This window comes from Erithacus rubecula, assembly GCF_903797595.1.
Source record: "Erithacus rubecula genome assembly, chromosome: 14".
NCBI classification, from domain to species: Eukaryota; Metazoa; Chordata; class Aves; order Passeriformes; family Muscicapidae; genus Erithacus; species Erithacus rubecula.
The window spans coordinates 2,133,330-2,153,460 of NC_136666.1; the positions used below are offsets into that span (position 1 = coordinate 2,133,330).

A 20,131-nucleotide genomic window follows, 5' to 3' on the forward strand; every position below is an offset into this window, starting at 1 on the left:
AGATGTGGTTCAGCTGGAGCAGTGCTCCTGGAGAAGGTGCAGTTTCCTCTGAAGGTGCAGGGATGATGTGGAAAGGTCTGGCTTTCCTCTGGAATGCAGTGGGAAGAAGGTGCCTTGGTGTCCCAAATCTCAGTTTTTCTCTGGGTAGGAAAGGCTTGGCTCCTGCCCTGGCTGGAGCATCTGCCAGTGGGATGATGGAATTTGATCAGTCCCACAGTGGGACTGAATGGGGCAGCAGCAGATGATATCTCCTGGAGGGAGGATGGGCTGTGGAAAGATAAAGATGATTGCCCCAGCTGGTTTAAAGCTGGCCCATTAGCAGAGAATATGTGCCAGGAGATCAGGGGCACTGCCCCACCCATAGATGGGGACAGAACACACATTGCTGGGCACATCCTGTATTGCAACCCGAGACAATCCCTCAGCCCAGATCCCAGCACCCAGGCACAGATCTCCATTCCCATTGCTCAGCTGGTTCCTTTATCCAGAGTTATATCAGCCTGGGCGTGTGTTCCAGTCCCCACTCTGCAGCTCCTGTGAGGATCACAGAGAGCAGGAGGAGAGCCCAGGCTGAATTTCAATGAGTGCAGTGTGACAGCACACCTGGGTAATGAATAGAGCCAAGGGCCAGTGAGGATTTGTGTATTTATCACGATTATTTCTTCATTATCTCTGAGCTATGACAGAAGATGCAGAGGCAGCGAATGCAGCCTCTCCCACCAAAACTCCAAGGCAGAATTTCCCTGGTTTGTAGTGCTGAATATTTCATGAGTTTCAAATGCCAATTATGAGTTACCTGCTGTTTGCTAGGAACAATAGGCAGCTTTGAAAGAACTTGCTCCTGTTCTTCCAAGTTCTGCCACTTATTTAGTGACTCCTTTTTTTCCTGAGAATCCAGAGGCTCAAGGGTGATGAGGGAAGCTCTCACCCAAGCAAAGGTGGGCCTAAAAGATCCTGCTGTTTCTGTACCCTGAGCCACAGGATAGCTGTTTTTATGGCTCTCAGTCTATTCTTCTGTAGTTCCAAGAGTCCATTTGGAATGGGATTTTTCACATTTGCAGTGTAGCACTGGATTTTCATCAAAATACCATATGTATCTATATAAAAATATATTAAAATATAAATATATAAATATAAAATGTAGAAATATGAGCTGGCAAAATTCCTTAAGAAACAAACGAATCATTGGCTGCTTCACCTGCATTCTCCCCACTAAATCCATTCCCTTTGTATCTATGCCAAGTCCCTTAGAGCAGGATTGACAAATATTGTTAAAAAGGACACAATTTCCCTCAAAACCAGTTCTGCCTTTTCCTGACAAGTGATTTCTCCATCCCCCCTTTGAATGTACTGTGCAGCAAATGATATGCAAGACAGTGAAATATTTTAAAAATCTGCCTCTAAAGGTGCTTTTGCTGCCATGGAAAGCACTGCCACAATGCTGGCAATAAATTCCATCTCTGATAGTTGTTTCATGTCATTAGACAAGGATAATTCCCATCCCTTACACTTAGTTCTTGGAAGGTTCTCAAGTAAAATGCCATTACTTTGAAGTTCTCTCAGCACAAAATTGTCACTACATTTTAAAGACTTGAGAAATCCCTCTGAGTTTGGTTACCTGGAACTGCTGGAGTCAAAATTTTAGAAGTGTTTAGGAACCCACCCTCAGAGACAGAGATAAACAAGGAGGCACTTTCTGGATTTTTTTTTTTTTTCAGAACACCTCAAGCTGAGAAAGCACAAACAGCCTGGTTCCTTGAGCACATCCTTTCCTGCTCTGTCATTCCCTGGGAACACGAGGGACCATGCTTAAGAAGCTGCATCAGTTTCAGATGTTGTGCAGCTCATTAATCAAAACATATCCTTTTGGAAGGCAGTTGATTGCAGCTGAGGCACAGAAGTGCTTACACCTCAGCATCCCTAGTGCCTGGAGGAGGGAAGAAAAACAGAGAAAAGACCTTTAGTGCTCTCTCTGGCTTAGTTCACATTATCTAATCTACAGGATCATTGGAAAAATGAGATTTATTTCACCAGAAAAGCTCGTTCTATTAGAACTTGTAATGAAAATAATAATATTAAATGATATTTGCACTGTAGAGTATTGGGAATGAGTCACAGGCAGTCTGGCTTTTGCCAGGAGGTGGGAGGAGAAGAGGAGCAGGTAAAACACATGGGATTCTAGGAGAGAGCAAGGAGCAAGCAGAAAGGATTCAGGAGAGAGCAAGGGGCAAGAAGAGGCAAACAAAGATGGGGAAGCATGTGCTGTGTGTGTGCTTACTGCTGAGCAGCATTTCAGGATCATCCTGCTGCTCTACACGGCACAGTCACCTCTGGCCAGGGGTTCCTGCGAGGAAAAAGGGGAATATTTGCTTCCAAAAGCAGAAGCACCGAGCTGAGGTGGGGATTTCCTCCCTGCCTGCCCTGGGCATTCCTTGCCTGTGCTCAGCCTCCCTCCCTGCGCAGTTCACGTGGTTTCCTTCTCCTGGCAGGTAGGATTTGCAATGTCTGAAACAACAAGCGTTCTAGAAAGCCTCAGATGCTGAATCTCTGCAAAGATATACACCAGAAATCTCTCATGTGGCCGAAAAGATTTTTAATTTTACTTCACTGGTTTCATAGGCTTGGCACTAGGAACGATTTGAACCACTTTATCAACCTAGGAGCATTTTAAACAGAATAAGCAGCCATTCCCAAAGAAGCACAGGCGGGGCTGACTGCCACCCTTTTCCCTCTTTTTCTCTAGAAAAACCCTCTCAAATATCAAAACAAATTAGGGCAATGCCCAATTGTAGCCGTTTTCCCCACTGCTTTGGCCTCTGTGGGCAGCAGGGAGGGGTGGCAGGAGCTGTTTCCCGCAGCAGCCTCGGCGGGCAGTGCTGATTCAGGAGCCCCCGGGAAAGTGGGGTTCCCCCGGGGCAGTGGGGTTCCCCCTGGGACAGTGGGTTTCCCCCGGGGCAGTGGGGTTCCCCCGGGGCAGTGGGGTTCCCCCGCCGCCAGCCCAGACCCCGCAGGCCAGATGCAGCCGCCTTCCATTTATTCGGTTTTCAATGACTTCCCCAGATCCAAGCCCGCAGCAGAGCAGCGATAGCGACAGACGGGGGCAAAGGCAGCGTGTTTCCTGCTGGGGAACACGGGCACTCCCGAGCCCCTGCTTTTGCATGCAAGTGAGATTTTCAAGGTGAACCGCTGGATTTCCTTTAGATTCGCGTTCGCCTCTTCCCCCAAAACCCCCCGCGACTTCACCAGCAAACCTGCCCGCAGCAGCCACACCTCCGGGCGGAGCGGGGAACGCCCGCATCCGAGCGAAAAAGGAATATTCTCGCTGCTATTTATTCACTGTCATGTTGAGGGTGGTGGTGTGGGTACGCTGGCGGCGGCCCGGGGCAGAGCGCCGCGCTCGCCGGGCGTTGCCCCTTTAAGAAGCCTGGGTGCTGTCTCAGGTAGGCAGAGCCTGTGCGCTGTAGCCGCTCCTATGGCAACCCAATAGAATGGGATGGCTTCATGAATATTCCCAGGAGCAGGGGCTGCATGAGGAATAAGTGATGACAGTGATGTAAGCAAACAGTGGCCGCTGCAGGTTGCAGTTCATTGTGTTATTGGCCGGCAGGTTGAGGAGTTTGAGGCTTGAGCTTCGCTTTCCGGATGATGTCTGCCCGCCGGGATCCACGGCACATTTGCATCTCGAAGCCAACATGGCAAGGCGGCTGCTGCCGCCCTCCCTCGCCTTCCAGCCAGAAGTGTGTGCCTCTGCTCTAGACTTCTTTCTCAGTGCTCAGCATCTGAGCAGGCAGGGATTGCAGTAACACTCACCAAGGGGAGACAAGCAGCAAGTAGCCAAATCGGGACAACGGAGGAGAAGGGGGAGCTTTTTGTGCCTTCCCTCTTTTTCCTTTTTTTTTTTTTTAATTTTTTTTTTTTTCCCTTCTGGATGCAGAGCCTGTGTTTTGATGCAGAGGCTGTGGATGGCACAGCCCGGTGAGGAGATGCCACGCCAGCCGCTGGTCCCCCGCGCCCCGTGAGCCGGGGCAGGGCCCTGGGGCAGTGCCGGTTCCCTACAGAGCTGGGGGGGTCTCTCCCCGTCCCCCAGCAGCAGCAGCAGCAGCAGCGGCCATGGACAAGCTGCCCCCCTCCATGCGCAAGAGGCTCTACAGCCTGCCCCAGCAGATCGGACCCAAGGCGTCGATCATGGACGAGGAGGATGACAGCGACAAGGACACCCGCAGGAAAAGCATCAGGCTCAAGCCGCTGCCTTCGCCCTCTGCCGGGAGCACCCGGGGGGACCCCGGCCGAGGGGGGGACCCCGGCCTGCTGGAGACGGAGGCCGGCGGCAAGGGCGGCAAGAGCAGCACCAACGGGGACTGCCGCCGCTTCAAAGGGAGCCTGTCCTCGCTGGCCAGCCGGCACCTGCACGACGCGGCCGAGGAGAAGCGGCTCATCGGCGGCGAGGGCGAGCCGGCCTCCCCCGGCGAGGAGAAGAGCCCCCCCGGCAGCGGGGAGCTGGAGCCGGGGCTGCCCGCGCCCCCGCCGCCCGCCGAGCCCCCCGAGCCCCGGCAGCCGCCGCCCCGCGCCGGCTCCTGCGCCTCCATCAAGGTGGAGGGGGCCGGGGGCTGCGAGCAGATCAGCCCCGACGAGGAGCAGAGGCTCGGCCAGGCCGGGTTCATGCAGAGGCAGTTCGGGGCCATGCTCCAGCCGGGGGTCAACAAATTCTCCTTGAGGATGTTTGGCAGCCAGAAGGCCGTGGAGAGGGAGCAGGAAAGAGTTAAGTCTGCCGGGTTCTGGATCATCCATCCCTACAGCGACTTCAGGTACAACCCCCCCTTTTCCTGGCCCACTCCAAACTAGCTGGCCTGCCCCTTCCCATGCCACCTCCCACCCCAGCAGAACTTTCCTGGGTCATTTCCTAGCCACAGGAGCTGAGGACACAGCCAAGATCTGCTCCACTCAAACAAGCTGCAGCTTTCATTTACATTTCACCTTAATTTTAGTGTCCCCACACTACTGATAAATTTGAATTGTTTTTAATCCAATCGTCTTTGGCTGTTTATAATGGAAAGGTTCTCCTTAAGTTCGTTGTAAATAGAGAAAAACTGTTCCCACCTGATGCACAACTCCAGACTAAAAGCACGGTGTCTGATCTTAACTAGTCCTGCATCTCCATGGATGCTCTGCCTGATTGATGCTTCCCGTTTTCACACCTCCCGGTCCTCTCCCTGCTCCTTCCCAAGAGTTAGGCAGGGATGTTGCTACTGTTGCTGCTGTGTAGGCAGCCTGGCTTGTCAGGAATTGGGATGTGCAGGGGATGGTAGGATCATTAACAAGGTTCTTAACAGACAAAGAGCCTCTTTTGCATCTGCACATCCTCATTTGCAAAATTAGTTTGGATTGGGAATAGTTAACACTGACTTAGCCAAAATAATGGCTTGCTCTCACTCCACAGCAACATTTCTGCAGAGGTTAATGAGGAAATGAACTTGGAAACCCTAGAGCCGGTTTTTGTGAAGTCCTGCATAGCAGAGGGGCTGTGTCTGGGTATTTCTGAGCAAAGTATTGTCTGCTGCACAGGTGAACTGTCCTCTGCAATATGTATGTAAAGTACTGTGATCAATAATTAATTACTGAGTGCAATCAATGGCTAAGGTTTATTGCTTCAGCTTTAATTACAATGGACTTACATGGCACATTTAAAAGCACACAGGAGAAGAATATTATTCAAATGTATCTTTGTCACACTACTTGATTTTGTTGACTTTGTGGACTCTGCAAGGAACTGTGTATGATTCCCAAAAATGCAGTTAGCCAGATAATTGCAGAAGGAGTTTTGGTGTGGATTTGGCCTCCCCAAGGCAGGAATGACAGAAACCTCTTGACACCACCTATTAGGGATTTAGCAAGCAGCCCACATGCTTAGTGGATTCAGCACTGGCACTGACCAGATTCCTTGATATTTGCTTAGATTAACAAATGTTATTAGAAGGCTCTGTGAGTTGGAAGACTGCACTGTCATTTAAATTCAGTGCATTCGAGTGTCCCAAGCACACAGCTGACTGAGCTTAGGAGGGTTTCCAGCAGCTACAGCATGATGCAGAGTCCTTGCAAGCACAGCCTTACTCAATCCCACACTGGAACCAGGGGAAAATTGCCTCCCAGTGAGACTGGCCAAGTAATAGCTCCCAAATACTGAAATGTGAGAATGAGCAGCTTTCAAAAGAACAAAACCAGTTTCATTCTCTTGGCTATTTTTGCAGTATTTGCCCTGAGTCTGGAGTTTAACTGCTGTGTTTTCTCGGGTTATTCTAGCGAGGCGTGCTCTGCATGTCGCACCCTCAGGAAATTTGGGGTTTAGTCTCTGTGTTGTATCTGGAGTTAGGCAAAAGCAGTGTTCAGCTTCCACATCCTTCTGTCTCTCTAGTGGCTTTATTCCCTTCCATATCTGTGCCTGTTTTCAGCAGAGAGCCAGCCTGGCAAACTTCAGCAGCAGGAGCAGAGGAAACCACCTTGCCCAAGGTGAGATGGTCTCAAGAGTTTGGGATTTTAAGGTTTCTGCTGAGCCAGTGCTTATTCCATGAGATGAGGTAACTTTTCACTTGGTGCTTGGCTATGGGGCCACTCCTAGCCTTGCCCAAAGGAATGGAGCCTGCTGGCAATCCCTGAGCCGGATGATGCCATGGTGCTGCTGGCACGGAGCTGCTGGTGCATGCAGAGTTCTGTGGGTGCAGGGGTGGCTCCTGGAGCTAATAACAGAGCTGGCAATCCGTGCAGGAAAGGCATAGGGAGCTGCATGTCCGTACCTTGGGGCACATCCCAGGTGGGCTGGTTTCCTTCTGGACTGGTGTAGCAGCCCAGCCCAGCATGGGCTGTGTCCCTGCTGTCCCCCTGGGCTGGGGCAGTGGTGCCAGTGTCTGGGGCCATGTGCTGAGGGCAGGAGGAGCTGGATGTAACACTCAGCGGGGATATTTCCAGAGAGGCTGGAAAAACCTCACCTGCAGCAGATCTGGATAGGAATATTAGGATAGGATATTTGGATAAGAATGCTGCCTAGAGAATGTGCCTGGGCTTCCATGGAAAGTGGCCTTGAAGGGGAAGAGTGGGAGCACTCCCACCTTCTGTTCAGGCTTTGTGCTCCCTCCTGCTCTCTGCTAAAGCATCTCTCTTGGACACAACTCCCATCAAAAGGGCTAACATTTTATGACCTCTGGAATGCAGCAGATTGCACCAAAGAGCAGATCTCACCAAAACATTTGCCAGAGCTGTGTGTGTGCCCCGAAGGAGGGTGTTGTGTGCTTGGGGAATTACGCAGCGCGTTCCCGTGTTCCAGCCGGGTGCGGATCCCGGAGCTCCGGGATCTTGGAGGCTCCATTCTCCTGCCCTTGGCTGGCACCAGCAGCGTTTGCTGGTCAAGTTTCAAGTGAGGGAAGGTTTAGAAAGGTTTAGAGGCTCGCTGTGGCTGTGGAGGAAGCTGCCTGCCCTCTGCCAGCCAGGTGATCTCCAGGCAGGCTCTGCTGGGGCTCCAGCACTCGTGACTGCCGGCTGCCAGCAGCTGGAGCTGGCAAGTTTGCATGGAAGGCTCCAGGTCAGTGCAGTGCTGTGAAATGACAGGTTTGCATGGAAGGCTCCAGGTCAGTTCAGACAGGTTTGCATGGAAGGCTCCAGGTCAGTGCAGTGCTGTGAAATGACATTGGTGCGAGTCTCCGACTCGGCGGAGCCACCGCTCCTTCGCTGCCAGAGGAGCTCCTGATTTAGAATAGAACACAGGCTTTCATCATTGTCTCATTAAATTATCATTTTAGCATCTAATAGGGCTAATTCCAGTGGCAAATCTATGACCCTCCAAGAGTAAAACAAATTAATATAGATTCAGGCTCTGTTGATCTCTGCTTTTAGTCCATTGTGAGGGGAAAAGACATCAAATGACCTTTATAAAAATCAAGCTCAGTGCCCCTGAGTACTCCTGACTAATGCAGTGGGCTGGTTCTAGAAGCACTTAAAAGGTGTCTTAGCAATTTCTAATGAAATTAAGAATCCCATTCTGAGGTGCAGATGTGTGTGCTGGCAGCTGGAGTTCATTTGCATCTGTGGTTGATTGCACATCAGTGCAGAGCCACGTTGTATTTCCTAGATCAAGATTTATCTGTGACTTTGAAAGCTCTTCCACTGGGTAGACAGAATTGTATTTTACTGCTTAGAGGAAGCATTGATTCAGTACAATTGGTTTAATAAAAAAATTCCTGACAAACAATGATCTGTCTAGTTTGCAGCTGACTGAAGCATATGGGTTGTAGCTGCTGCCCAGAATTGCTTGCAAAAAAAAAAAAAAAGTGTAGCGTGCTGCTTTTAGAAAGACCTGAGAACAGATACACTATCTGAGGGCCCAAAATAGTTCCAGCAGTGGATGTAAATAGAACTGCACATTATTCACTGCCCAGTAATCTATTAACTTCCTCACAGTGAAGAGAAGCTGCTGTCTCTGAAAACAATGGCAAACATTCTGCTCGATAGCAGACCCAACTACAGATTTTAGAATTCTTCTTTTCATTGGTCTCCATTACTTGTAATACTTGTGTGCAAACAGAGACTTTCTTTCCTTTGCTTCCTCTCCCAGCTCTCCCTGGCTGCTGGGACCTTGGGGAGGATTCTGTGGCAGCAAAAACCAGGTGCTCAGGTGTGAGGTGTGAGGGGAGAGAACAAAATCACTGCTTCCCTTCATGCTGCAGAGTTCTCAGCCTCCCTTCTCGAGGGGAATCAGTGGGATTTGCTAATTACAGTCCTAAGAGCTGAACCCAGTAACACTGTGGGATGGAGCAGAAATGGGAGGATGTGTTTACCTTTCCCACTCTCCTGATTTCCAGTGCCTCCCTGATACTGCTCTGGCTGTGCACACTGTTCTCACTGGGAAGCTTCCCCCCATGCTTGAGAAGGGCAAACAATTTGTGGAGAGTCCAGCAGTGCTGAGTGACTTTGGCAGCTCCCTTTGGTGGGGGTTGCTCCCTGCTCTCAGGCAGCAGTGACCTTTTCTCCATCTCCTGCCCAAAGTGCTGCTCTTTGTGCTGCCCTCCCTCCATTCCTGGTCCAAGACCTGCCCTTTGCTCCAAGTGCCTGGAGCAGGATGTGCAGCACATGGGAACTGGGGCTCAGGGAAAGGGCAGGGAGCAGTGGCTTTGGTGGCAGGACCTGTGCCTGGCACTGGAAGTGCCAGCAGGCTGGGTTTGGAGGGGGCAGCTCCCAGGTTTGTCTCTCTTCTGCTCTCTGAGGTGATGGTGTGTCCCTGGGGCAGCAGGGGGACACTGCACGTGGAGATTGGAGGCAGATACCACTGCCTTTGCTGCAGAGAACTTCCTGGCCAATTCCCAGGGCACTGTGCTGGAGCAAAAGGAAGGGATCCCAACAGGAATCATAATCCAAATTCTGCTGAATGCATGGACTGGGTCTCTGTTGTTTTCAGTGGACAGGCTGCAGAAGAGCTGTGGCTTTGTGACCATGACCTAAGGGAGTGAAACTCCTATATCTCTACTTCCCATATCCATAGGCAAGTGAGGCTTTGTGCCCCAGCTCACTTGTCAGAAGGCTGAAGGTAAATTATCCCACTCCAGACAGTCCATGCAGGAGTACAGCTTCTTGTAGGAAACATGTTCACATTGCCTGAGCTGGAAAACAGAAAAGCCTCAGTGAAGGCAACACCACAGAAAATATTTTAGGACTAATACTATGGAGAAAATGAGATAAAATAACATAAATAAATAGTAAAGCAAACATTGATATTTAACAAAGACCTGTGGTTAAGAGTTTTGCATAAACTTAATCCAGGCCCTTCACACCAATCTCTGCCAACAGATGAAGACATTATCTCTCCCACATAAGCTCCTCCCTCAGTACACTCATTTTCCATTGGGAAAAACAATTTAATGTTTTCTTCATCTCTTCTTGTAAGATAACATATCTTGTTCATTATATCTGATTCAGATCCTGATATGAAAAAAAAAAAAAAGATTTGTTTTCTCATGGGTTTACAAAATATTTACTATGCTAGCATGCTAACAATATATCTTCCTCACTTCCTGACAGCAAGGAAATTGGAAATATCATCCCTAGGTTATAGTGAGGTGGCACAGACTGGTGGGGGTTGAGGTAAAGCCATCCCTGACCTGGGTGTGGTGGAGCTGAGGCCCAGTTGTGCAGTTAGTCAGAGCCCTGCCCTGGTGGCTCTGCAGGGAATGGGCACCCCTGGCACTCAGAAGGGCTCATGAGGAGCTGTGGGTGCCTTGAGAAGACTGGGCACATTCTGCTTTGGACCATTTCTTAGGCTGGCTCTGTCAGCAGCCAGACTGGGAAATGGGCCCATCCCTCCCACCCTCTTCCCCAGCCTCTGCTGCTTGTTGGTTTGTCTGTTGTTATAGCAAAAAATAATCACTGCTGTAAACAATGACATCGTGTTCTCTCCCATCATCATCTCAGAGTATTATTGCAGTTACAGTTTGGCACTGGGCTCCTTGCCTGGCACTTCTGCAGGAGCTTTTTGGCAGAGGGGGAGGTTCTGCTCACCTGCCCTGGCCATCACACCCCACCTGCAGTTCCTTCTCTCTTCCACTGCAAACCAGGCTGAGCAAGAGATGGGCTCCTACACAAAGTCTCCTGCTGCACACACCTGCCCCAAGCCCTCCCTCCCACCTTGGAGGAGGCAGGAATTCTCTGGGAAGAGAATAATCCATGTCATGACTGTACCATAACACAGCCAAACCTCCTGTCTGCTGTTTCCTACCCTGAGCTCTTGACTTTCCAGTCTGATTTTTAAAGCAGTGTTTTGCACAGTTAGGGTTTTAAAAACAGCTCAGTTTCTCCCCTGGCACAATAATATCTCTGGGTTCATCAGCAGGTGTGGAGCTGTTCAAGGCTGTGCTGCACTGCCCTCTGCTCTGAATGAAGCAGTGGCAGGCAGCTACAGCAAAGGAAAGATGCTGCACCACATTTCATGGCTCTAAAGGAAACTCATTCTGCCTGTTACAAACTCCCTGCTTTTCTCCTTCTCACCTTCAGCACCACTCCCTCCAACCTGTTGTCTTCCCCATCTCTCACTTGAAGTTTGTGTTTCTCACCCCACCTGTGCCATTCCATTTTCTATGCTCCTCATGGCAGGTGTCATATCCAGCCAGTCCTAGATGTTAACATCCAGCTTCTTTTTTATCTGATTTCCACCTTGTTTTCAGTAATGCCTCTCCCCCTCACCCCTTGCCACATTCCAGTGTGTTGGGTTGGCATTTACTCACTCCAGTTCCAGACTCTATCCTTATCCTTCAGTTTTTTTTCTTTGGGTGGGTCTCTCTGAATCAGTTCCTTCTCCTCCTACATATTCTTAGTTGCTATTGTCCTTCTGACTCTTCCAACAATCTCAGTTTTCTCCATCCCCTTCCTGACTTAAGAATGGATCATTTTTCCCAGTAATTTAAAACCCTTCCACATTATCCTTCTCCTTATCCTTGGACATTGCCAATGTTTAGACAAAAGCTACCCATTTTCTGTTTTTTAAACTTGAAAGATTTCAATCCTCAGACCTAAGCATTTAACATGATGGATTTGTCTGGAAGTACAATCTCTGCTGCAGGAGAATGAAACAGATTTTATTTGAAGGAAAAATGTGGTTTCTGAGGGTAAAACCCACAGAGTCAGTGTAAGAATTTGCAGCACTATTTTAAGGAAGTAAACTTGGGGTTTCAATCCAATGTTATTCTGGTTAGGTAACTGTGCTAGTGCTTTCTGTGGCACTGAGGTTTTTTCTGCTCCAGAGTCACTGCTGCTGCACTAAGATCCATTTATTATACAGATAAAAGAGTGATCTTTGTCTGGAGATAACATAGTGTCATTTTAGCTTGAAACCACTGAAATTTGTCTTTGTTTCTGATGTGTTATGAGCATCTCATTAGCAAGCCCATGAATCCCTCAGTCTGCTCTCAAAACCAACTATCTGAGCTCTCATCTCTGCCAGAGCAGAGATTTCCTCCTTTCTCTTATTTTTGAAAGCTGTGTTGGTGCCAAGGCAGTTATAGGTCAATTGAGTTATTGTTGGTTCTAATTGGCACTCTAACAAGCTATTAAATCAATTTACCTACAGATGAATGTCACTCAAAAAGCAAGGTGCCAGCTCCTTTTTGAGAACTTCAAAAAGCCCATTTCCAGGGCTGAGTGGGAGGGAAAGGTCAGGCTTGAAGGGAAGTGGCTACTTGAGATTTGCCCCCAAAATGTTTGTGCCAGGAGCTCTGTGGCTGAGAGGAGGGATAAAACCATTCCCAGGAAGGAAGAATGAACATTCCCAGGAGGAAGAATGAACATCAGCAGCTCTGACAGATCTCTTGTACCTCTTGCTGGGTGTGTAAGGAAGCACAGGCTCATTCCCATGTGGAAGGATCCAGGTGCTGTCCTCCTCCTTCACAGGTCTGTGTTCCTCATGCTGCCCTGTGGCTGTGCATGCATTTTTCAAAGCCCCCAGCCAGTGACATCATTGCCTTTTGAGTGGAGATTCACGAGATTTCCTCACTTCCCTTGCAGAAGAGTCAGAGTCGTTATGGTGAGCAGGGTTGATTTAAGCTCCAGAGTCATTATGGTGAGCAGGGTTGATTTAAGCTCCATTCTGAAAGGTTTGGATGACCTCTGCCCCCAGCAGCACTGTAGAGCTCATCCCCACGGAGCTGAGCACTGCTTGGCTGTAAACCTGTCACTGCTGAGCCTGCAGGGCAGCACAGGGGCTCTGGCCTGAGCAGCACTGCACATTCAGGTGCAGGATGGGCAGTGAGGAGTGCTCAGGTGCCCTGGAGTGGGCTGGGGTTTGGTGAGGATGCAGCTTGGCTCCCTGCAGCTCTGCAGTGCTGACAGCACCAGCACTGGGTCTGTCAGCAGACACAGCACTCAGGACTCCAGAAACACAGCAGAGGGAGCAGATGTGTCCTGAGCTAGCAAGGTGCTCTTAGAGAGACCTTTTCCTGCCGTGTTTCCATGCTGAATGCTTTGCTAGCTGGGAAGTCCCTTTGCCAACTGGAATTATTCATGGTGTGCAGTATCAAATGTGGTCACCCCATGCCTGGTGTTAGAGGAAAACCAGGCTCTTATCTCCTGAGGACATGCTGCAGGCAGCAGGGGAAGACAGTGCCGTGAGAGCAAAGCAGATGAGCATCCAAGGGGGAATTCCAAGGTCAGCTTGAGGGCCCACCACTTCAGCATTCCAGGGGCACAGCAGCTTCCCCAGCGATGAAGGAGAGCTAATCTCAATTGTGGTGACTCCTCCAAATGTGCTAATGAAGGATTTATCTCGCAGGCTCTTTGGATGGAGAGGGTGCCTGTGTGTGTGCATCCATTGTTGCAGAGCTCAGAGGCAGGAGAGGAGCTGCAGGTTGCCAGCTGACTCCAGTGCAGGGGCTCTGACTCCCTGTTTTTCCTTGTCACACTGTGCTCAGGAGCAATCAGGAGCTGGGCAGGGAGCAACTGCTCAGCTCCAGTGGGGTGGGAGCACAGGAACTCTGCTTCTCCTGCTCCAGGTCAGGACCCTCATCCCACCTGAGCACATGGAGAACCCTGGGAAAAAAAATAAACAACCCAGGAAGATGGATTTGTTGTGCTGGGTGTGGGAAAGCAAGGTCTGGCAGATATCAGCTCCTGGGAGGAGATAACAGCTGCATTCCAGAGACTGGGGGGCTCCTCTCCACAAATCCCTTCCTTCCCAGCAGTGTCAGCTCAGCACTGACAGCTCTCAGCTGTGCCTCTCCCTGTGCCCTGCTGTGTCACAGAGCCAGCACAGCACCCAGCTCTGCACCCTCACTCCTGCCATGCCCTGCACCAGCTCTCCCCACAGCCCAGCAGATAAGAGAAAAGATAATGATGCCTGGCTCTGTGCAGCTTTTTTAACAATAGCAAACCCACTTTCATTAAGCACAGATTCTTGATGCTTGACCTTTCCCCCTTCACTTCAAAGTACTAATGCATGCACAAGTTACACTTCTATTAATAACAAGAGGAATATATTTTTCCATGCCTATTTTCCTGTGAGCTGTGGGGAGGGCAGGAGGAGGGACCAGTCTAGACTGCAGATGATGGTCTGTTCTCCTTGATGCCCATACAAAGCACTCGTATCGTGCTCATTTAGCTGGGGATGCTCTTGGAATGACAAGCAGAGCCCAGCAGACAGAAGGACAAGCTGGAGGGGATGTCAGGAATCCAGGTTGGGCCTGTGAGCCATCCTGAGCTGAATTCTCCATGCCTTGATGTCTCCAGCTTTAAAAAAAGGGGTGATGGTGCTGCCAGGGGTGATGGCAGATGCTGGGGGACTCTGTGTAGGGATACCAGCAAGGGTGGGGTTGATCTCCACCAGGAAGTTCCATGAGGATTTCTTTGGGATTCTCCTTTTCTGTGTAGTGCTGTAGATTTAGTCTCACCTATTGTCCATCTTTTATTAGGACCCCAAAAATCCAGTGGATCCATGTACTGATGGGAGATTTCTGAGCCATTGGTTCCTTTGATAAGGGAAGAGGTTACAAATACTCTGCAGTTCCATGTGTGGTGCTCTATTGTCTGGCACATTTAGAACTAGGCTGGGAAAAGATAGGAAAAAAGCCTGCATGGAGAGGCAGACAAGATGGATTTTACCTTTTATGTCCATAAATTAGAACTGTGCAGCCCCTGCATGGGGTTTGGTGGTGCTCTAAGAAGAAAATGTTCCATCTTTCCCTCACCAGTCATGTGTACTGCAGGGTGTGCTACCCTTTTCTCTGACAATATGTGACTCTTGACTTCAGTAAACCCTCCCAAATACCAGGTGTGGCACAGAAGCTGCAAGGTGTCTGTTCCTGCTGTGGTGTGGCAGCTCTGGAAAACATCCCTTAGGCTGGCTGGCTTTGGATCTTTAGGATGATGTGACCTTTGGCTTTTAGTCCAAACACGAGTGTGCTCCATGCCAGCCTGGGTCAGGACAATTCCCTGTGTGTGCTGGAACATCCAGGTCTCTCCCAGAGCTGGGGATGGAACAAAAACCTGGCTCACAGACCTGCTTCAGCCAAACTCCAGAGGTGTCCATGCCTGCTGGCTAAAACCTGAGTGCTTCTGGACAGTTTTTGGGGCTCAGTTTGTGAAACCACGGGGAAAGTTGCACTCTTGGGGTCTCCCCTCCTTTATTCCCATTGTGCTGCTGTGTCTGCAGCACTGGCACTCCTCCCCTGTCCCCTCCTGTCAATCCCAGTGACTTCTCTTGCTCAGATCCTGGTGGGAAGTTGTCCCAAGCCTTCCAAACCAAGGCAACCCCTTCTGGAATTTGGGCTAACAGTGTTAGCTGTGGGTATGGCCTAGGACTCCTGCTTTCCAACAGGGGATCTGGAAGCCTCATTTGCAAGTAAATTCACACAGCCAAATCTGCACTGCAGACAAAAAAAGATTTGCCTTGACATCATCTGCCCTGCTCTGGCGCTCCGCAGTCAGTCAGGAGAGCAGAGCACAGCTCCAGCCTCTCCAGCTCAGCAGAATTAAGGCTAAGCTTCATCATGAGCTCATGCAAGCTGTTCCCACCCCAAATAATTGGCTGCTGCATGCTTTGTGTCTGTCTAGCCATTGCTGCATGTGGGTGGGTGTGTTGTGTATGTGTGTGTGTGCATGAGTCTGCTGTGGGAATTAATGCACAACATTGGGGGTGCAGCTGATAATAAAGTGCCTTGGGAATAGTGGGGCTGGGAGCAGTTCAAGAGCTGAGCCCCTCAGACACTTGCACTCACATCCCTCTGCCTGCTGCCACAGCATGGCATTCCAAATTCCAGACCCCCACCACCTCTTTTTTACCCTTCCTCCCACTCTAAGCACCCTCAGATGTGTTTCCAGCCCTGTGTCTCCCACAGCTGAGATGTGAAAGCAGGACAAAAAGCAGAGTGATTTCTCCAGAGCTCAATCCTCCCATCAGAACAACCCTTTTTGCAGGTGAAGAGGAAATGCTGTGGGGATGGGAGACAATCCATGAGCATGGCTGTGGAGACACTGCAGGATGGAGTCAGGGATGAAATCCCTCTGGGACTTGGCAGCTGTTCTCACAGGGCTGAGATGTTCTCAACCACCTCCTCCAGTGCCATCATCACACTCTCTCTCAGGAATGGCAGGCCAGCAGCATTTCTGCCCAGTCTCCAGATGAGAGGTGCAGAGACAGGCTGTGAAAGAGCTCAGCAAGGTGCCAGGACTTGGCATTTCCTTACAGTTCCTCCGTTTTCCTCAGCCTGCCCCAAAGTTTCCAGCTTTGCTTTCTCTCCACACCTTCATGCCCAAGTTTTTTTTCTGGGGAAAGGGCATCTCTCTGAAGTTAGGACAGGCCAGTGGAAACTTGTGGATACCCCAAACTGGCATGCCAGGATCTGCAGCCCATTTAGGGAAAAAGAATAAGGTTGGCTGTTCCTCTGGTGGTGTGGTTCAGAGAGGAGCATGGCTTTCCTGCAGCTGGGCACAAGAGCTTGAATTCTTCACAATTTGAATTTGTAAATTCTTCACAAGCTTTTGAAAAATTTGCTTTTCCTAGGTGAAGTATGGCCTTGGCTGGCTCAGGGAGAAAAAGGGAGGATATTCCTATAAAGGAGTTTTGTAGCAATACAAACTGCCCAGATCATAAAACCCCCTGGCTTGTACAGAGCAGCTGGTGACCTTTGCAGGCAGGCAGGTGACACTCTGAGTAAGGGCAGTGCAGCTCAGATCCTCCAGCTTTGCTCAGCCCCTGCCCTGGAGCTGCAGAGGTTCTGCTGCATTCCCCCTGCTCAGCCTGGCTGCAGAGGGATCATTCCTGCACACACGGGGTTCCTGTGGATGCAGCAGGGCTGATCATCCTTCCTGTGACATGAGCTCATTAGCAGACACAAGCAGCCAAATTCCCAGGTGAGAATGGCCCTGGGAATGATTTTCCCTCCTTGGAGTCCTGTACAGGAGCCCCAAATTCCATCCAGGCCCTGTGCTGGCACTGGGTGGGACCTGCTGGTGCTGCACTGCTGTCACTGATGCCACATTCCACTCCCAGCTTGGTGTTTGTGCACTGGCTCTTCAAGGCAGGATTCAGGCAGCCTGGGGCTCCTTGCTGCAGTGGAAGTGGTTCAGAGCCCTGAATTTTCTGCTCTTTGCCCACAGAACAGCTATTTCTGATTCAAGGATGCCATTCCTGAAGGAGATCCCTAATTTGCTATCTGAATATCTGATGAGTTAACCTGGGTTTGGATACACATGAGAGCAGAGCTGATCTGCTCCCTGCTCTCCCTGGACTCCAGTCAAAGACCCTCTGCTGTTCCCTGTTCACTGGGGTGTCCTGAGAGCTTTGCCCAGGTGCCCTCACCACTGACCCATCCTCCTCCTCCTCTTCTTCCTCCTCTCCCTGTGATCTCCCAGTGCCAGGGCTCCCATCTGGGCCAAGGCACAGCACAGACATTTCTCCTGGCCTCAAAAAACAAGAGCAAAACCCTGGCTCCTGCCTTAATCTGAGTTTAAGCAGAAGGACTGGGTTAACTAAAGGGGAAAAAACCATAGAAATCATGTTACTGTGATGGAAGCACACAAATTCCCAGCCAATTTCTGTGATATCCCAGCACATCCCTGCTGAAATCAAAGGCTGAGCCAGTGCCTGCTGCAGTGGCCTTGAAATTGGGTCCTGTGTGTGCAGAAGGAAAAACTCCAAGGATTTTCATTATTCTGGGGAAGAGGCCCCTTGAGAGTGTGTTCTTGGAAAAGCTGGAATTCATTGAGACACTGCTGCCATCCTACATTCCCAAAACAGGGCAGGGAACAGACTTGCCTCTAGGCACCACAACCAAAGGATAAGACTTGCCTTTTCTTTTGAGGCACAGAACTTAAAAGCCTGGAATAGTCTTTTGTGGCTGTGACTCTCAGATCCCAGAACATGTTTAGGTTCTTTTAGGGTTTCCTTTTCTGCACTCAGGACCAGAAGTAGATTTTTCTGGGCTGGTGGGGAGGGCAAAGTGCCCATCTCACAGTTCCATGTTCTTCTCTGGGCTCAGGCATGAGCAGAGCCTGTGCTGAATTCCTGCCTTGAAGCATGGATTTAAAATTGAAAATACACCCTTACACCTCATTTAGTGGCATCTGTACCTTCAGTGGTCAGAGAAGGGTTTGGCTTGTTATTTTACACTGCCCTTGTCTGAGCCTGATGCCACAGTGGAAATACAAGGGGGGTGTTGTTATTTATTGGGTTTTCATGGCTCTCAGATCTGCTCTGCCCCAGCTGTGTGTAGGAACAGCTTTGTCATATTCATGTGAAACAGCAGGGAGATATAGTCCCAGCTTAGGCTGGAATAGGAATATAGAGAAAAACTCCATTATTTCCTCTCAGGTTACTCATGCAGGCTGAACCTGAGTGGTGCAAACATCACAAGGAGCTCCTCAGTGACAGCCCTGTCCCTGCAGTGTCCCTTTCCCAGCCTGTCCCCCTGGCAGGCTGGAGCATCCTCATTCTGTATTGATGGAAAAATGCATCAAGCTGAATATATTTCTGAAACAACTTGTTTCTGGCAGGTTGTTCATTCTAAAAATATATTTATTTCTAATTGCTGAGTGGAATGCTTAATGAATTCTTCCTTCCCAAGAACAATTAATCAAAGAAATGATTTAGGGCTGGCACTTGCTCCCCCAGGGCTCAATGGCTTTGTTCCATTGACTGAAATAGAGCAGGGCAGGTCCAGCCCATAGTGGAAAAGATTTATCTGGCCATTTTTCATGGTGCCCATCACTGTTTGTCTGCCTGTCCATGGCACTGTGTGTGTTGGAGGAGCAGCACTGCACAGCAGAGTGTCCTCGTGGGGGTTTGGGGTAAAAAAAGGTTTATTTTTTTGGTAGATTTAAAAAGGTTTAATAAAAGACAATAAGAGACAAATAATAAAGCAAAAGGTTATGATGGCTGGGTGCTTGGCATTTAGCCAAGAGCACATTTGTTGTTTTGGAGACACTTTTAAAATTTATTAGTTTGTTACATATTTATAACTTATGATGTATTTTTTAACTTTCTTATAAACTATTTTTCATATTTTAGGAATTGTTTTACATGGCTGTTTTTTGAGTTTGTTTTTTAGAGTATGTGTGTTTTTTGGTTGTGGTTTTAATTTAGTTTTAATTTGGGCTGTGGTTTTTAATTTTTACAGATGGTTGGTGTTGGCAATTGGTATATTAGTAGCAGGTGTTTTTATTGGGTATTTTTTAATGAAGTAGGTAGTTTACTTATTACAAAGATGCTTTATTAGTCTATGTTATTCCTAAAGAAAACTGTATCTTAAAAACCATTTTAACACCACACATGCAACATTTACTTTAATATTTGCAAAAAGCCAATACCATAACATGTATTTATAACAGCTTTGGAGGATCTGAAGCTCAGAGCTGATGGATTGGATGTCAGAATTCCTGCTCTCTCCTCTCTGTTCTATGGAGGGAGTGAGATCCTCTGGAATATCTCCCCCTCCTGCCTCAGTTTCCCCAGCTGGCAGTTTCCTCAGCCACCTGCCCTAAAAAGCTTTGAGGTCAAAAGGGAGCCAGTCTCTGGGGAGCTCCTCAGTGTTTCAGTGCAGGCAGTAATTAATTCAGCAGCCATTCCAGGGGGAGGGACAGTGGATTCATGTGGATGCCTTAGGTAAGCACAGCCTCAGTACAGTATGTTTCTTCTGAGACTGAAAATAATCAGAAGCAATTGGACCTTTTTTTTTTTTTTTTTTTTTTTTTTTTCCTTAACCGCTGCATTTTTAGAAGGTGATTCATCTCTTGTCTGGGGTCTGGGCTACCTGAATAGCCCCCAGATCCCAGCAGCATTAGTCTTTTTGAGGATTCATTGTGCTCCATTGCAGCCTGAATAACTCATTACAAACAAGAGTCTGATGTGAGCAGCAGGAGAGCAGGGCAGGAGAAGCATTTTGTGCTTTGGAAGCTGTGCTACACACAGGCAGTGGCTTTCCAGGTGCCTTACTCCTTTCACCCCACTCCTTCCCCTTGAAAGAGACTCTGGCATCACTGGGGGTGAACCTTGTCTGGAACAGTGGTGCCAGCACTGGCATTTCCCACCAGGGCTAAAGCAAGGATGGAAACCAGTGAGGATTCCAAAAAACTAACGTGGATCTCAAGGAGCTGAAGGTCTGAAACATTGGGA

General features: G+C 49.2%; 1 protein-coding gene across 1 annotated transcript in view; it reads left to right on the forward strand.

The window, feature by feature from the left end:
- Positions 1-4,110: 4,110 nt before the first annotated feature.
- HCN4 (hyperpolarization activated cyclic nucleotide gated potassium channel 4) overlaps positions 4,111-20,131 on the forward strand; it is a gene marked incomplete at its 5' end in the record, with an annotated part of 94,354 nt that continues 78,333 nt past the window's right edge. The window contains 2 exons of the mRNA XM_079317559.1: positions 4,111-4,486; positions 4,728-4,805. Of these exons, the coding sequence (XP_079173685.1) occupies positions 4,111-4,486; positions 4,728-4,805 (454 nt within the window). The remainder of the gene's footprint in view (positions 4,487-4,727; positions 4,806-20,131) is intronic.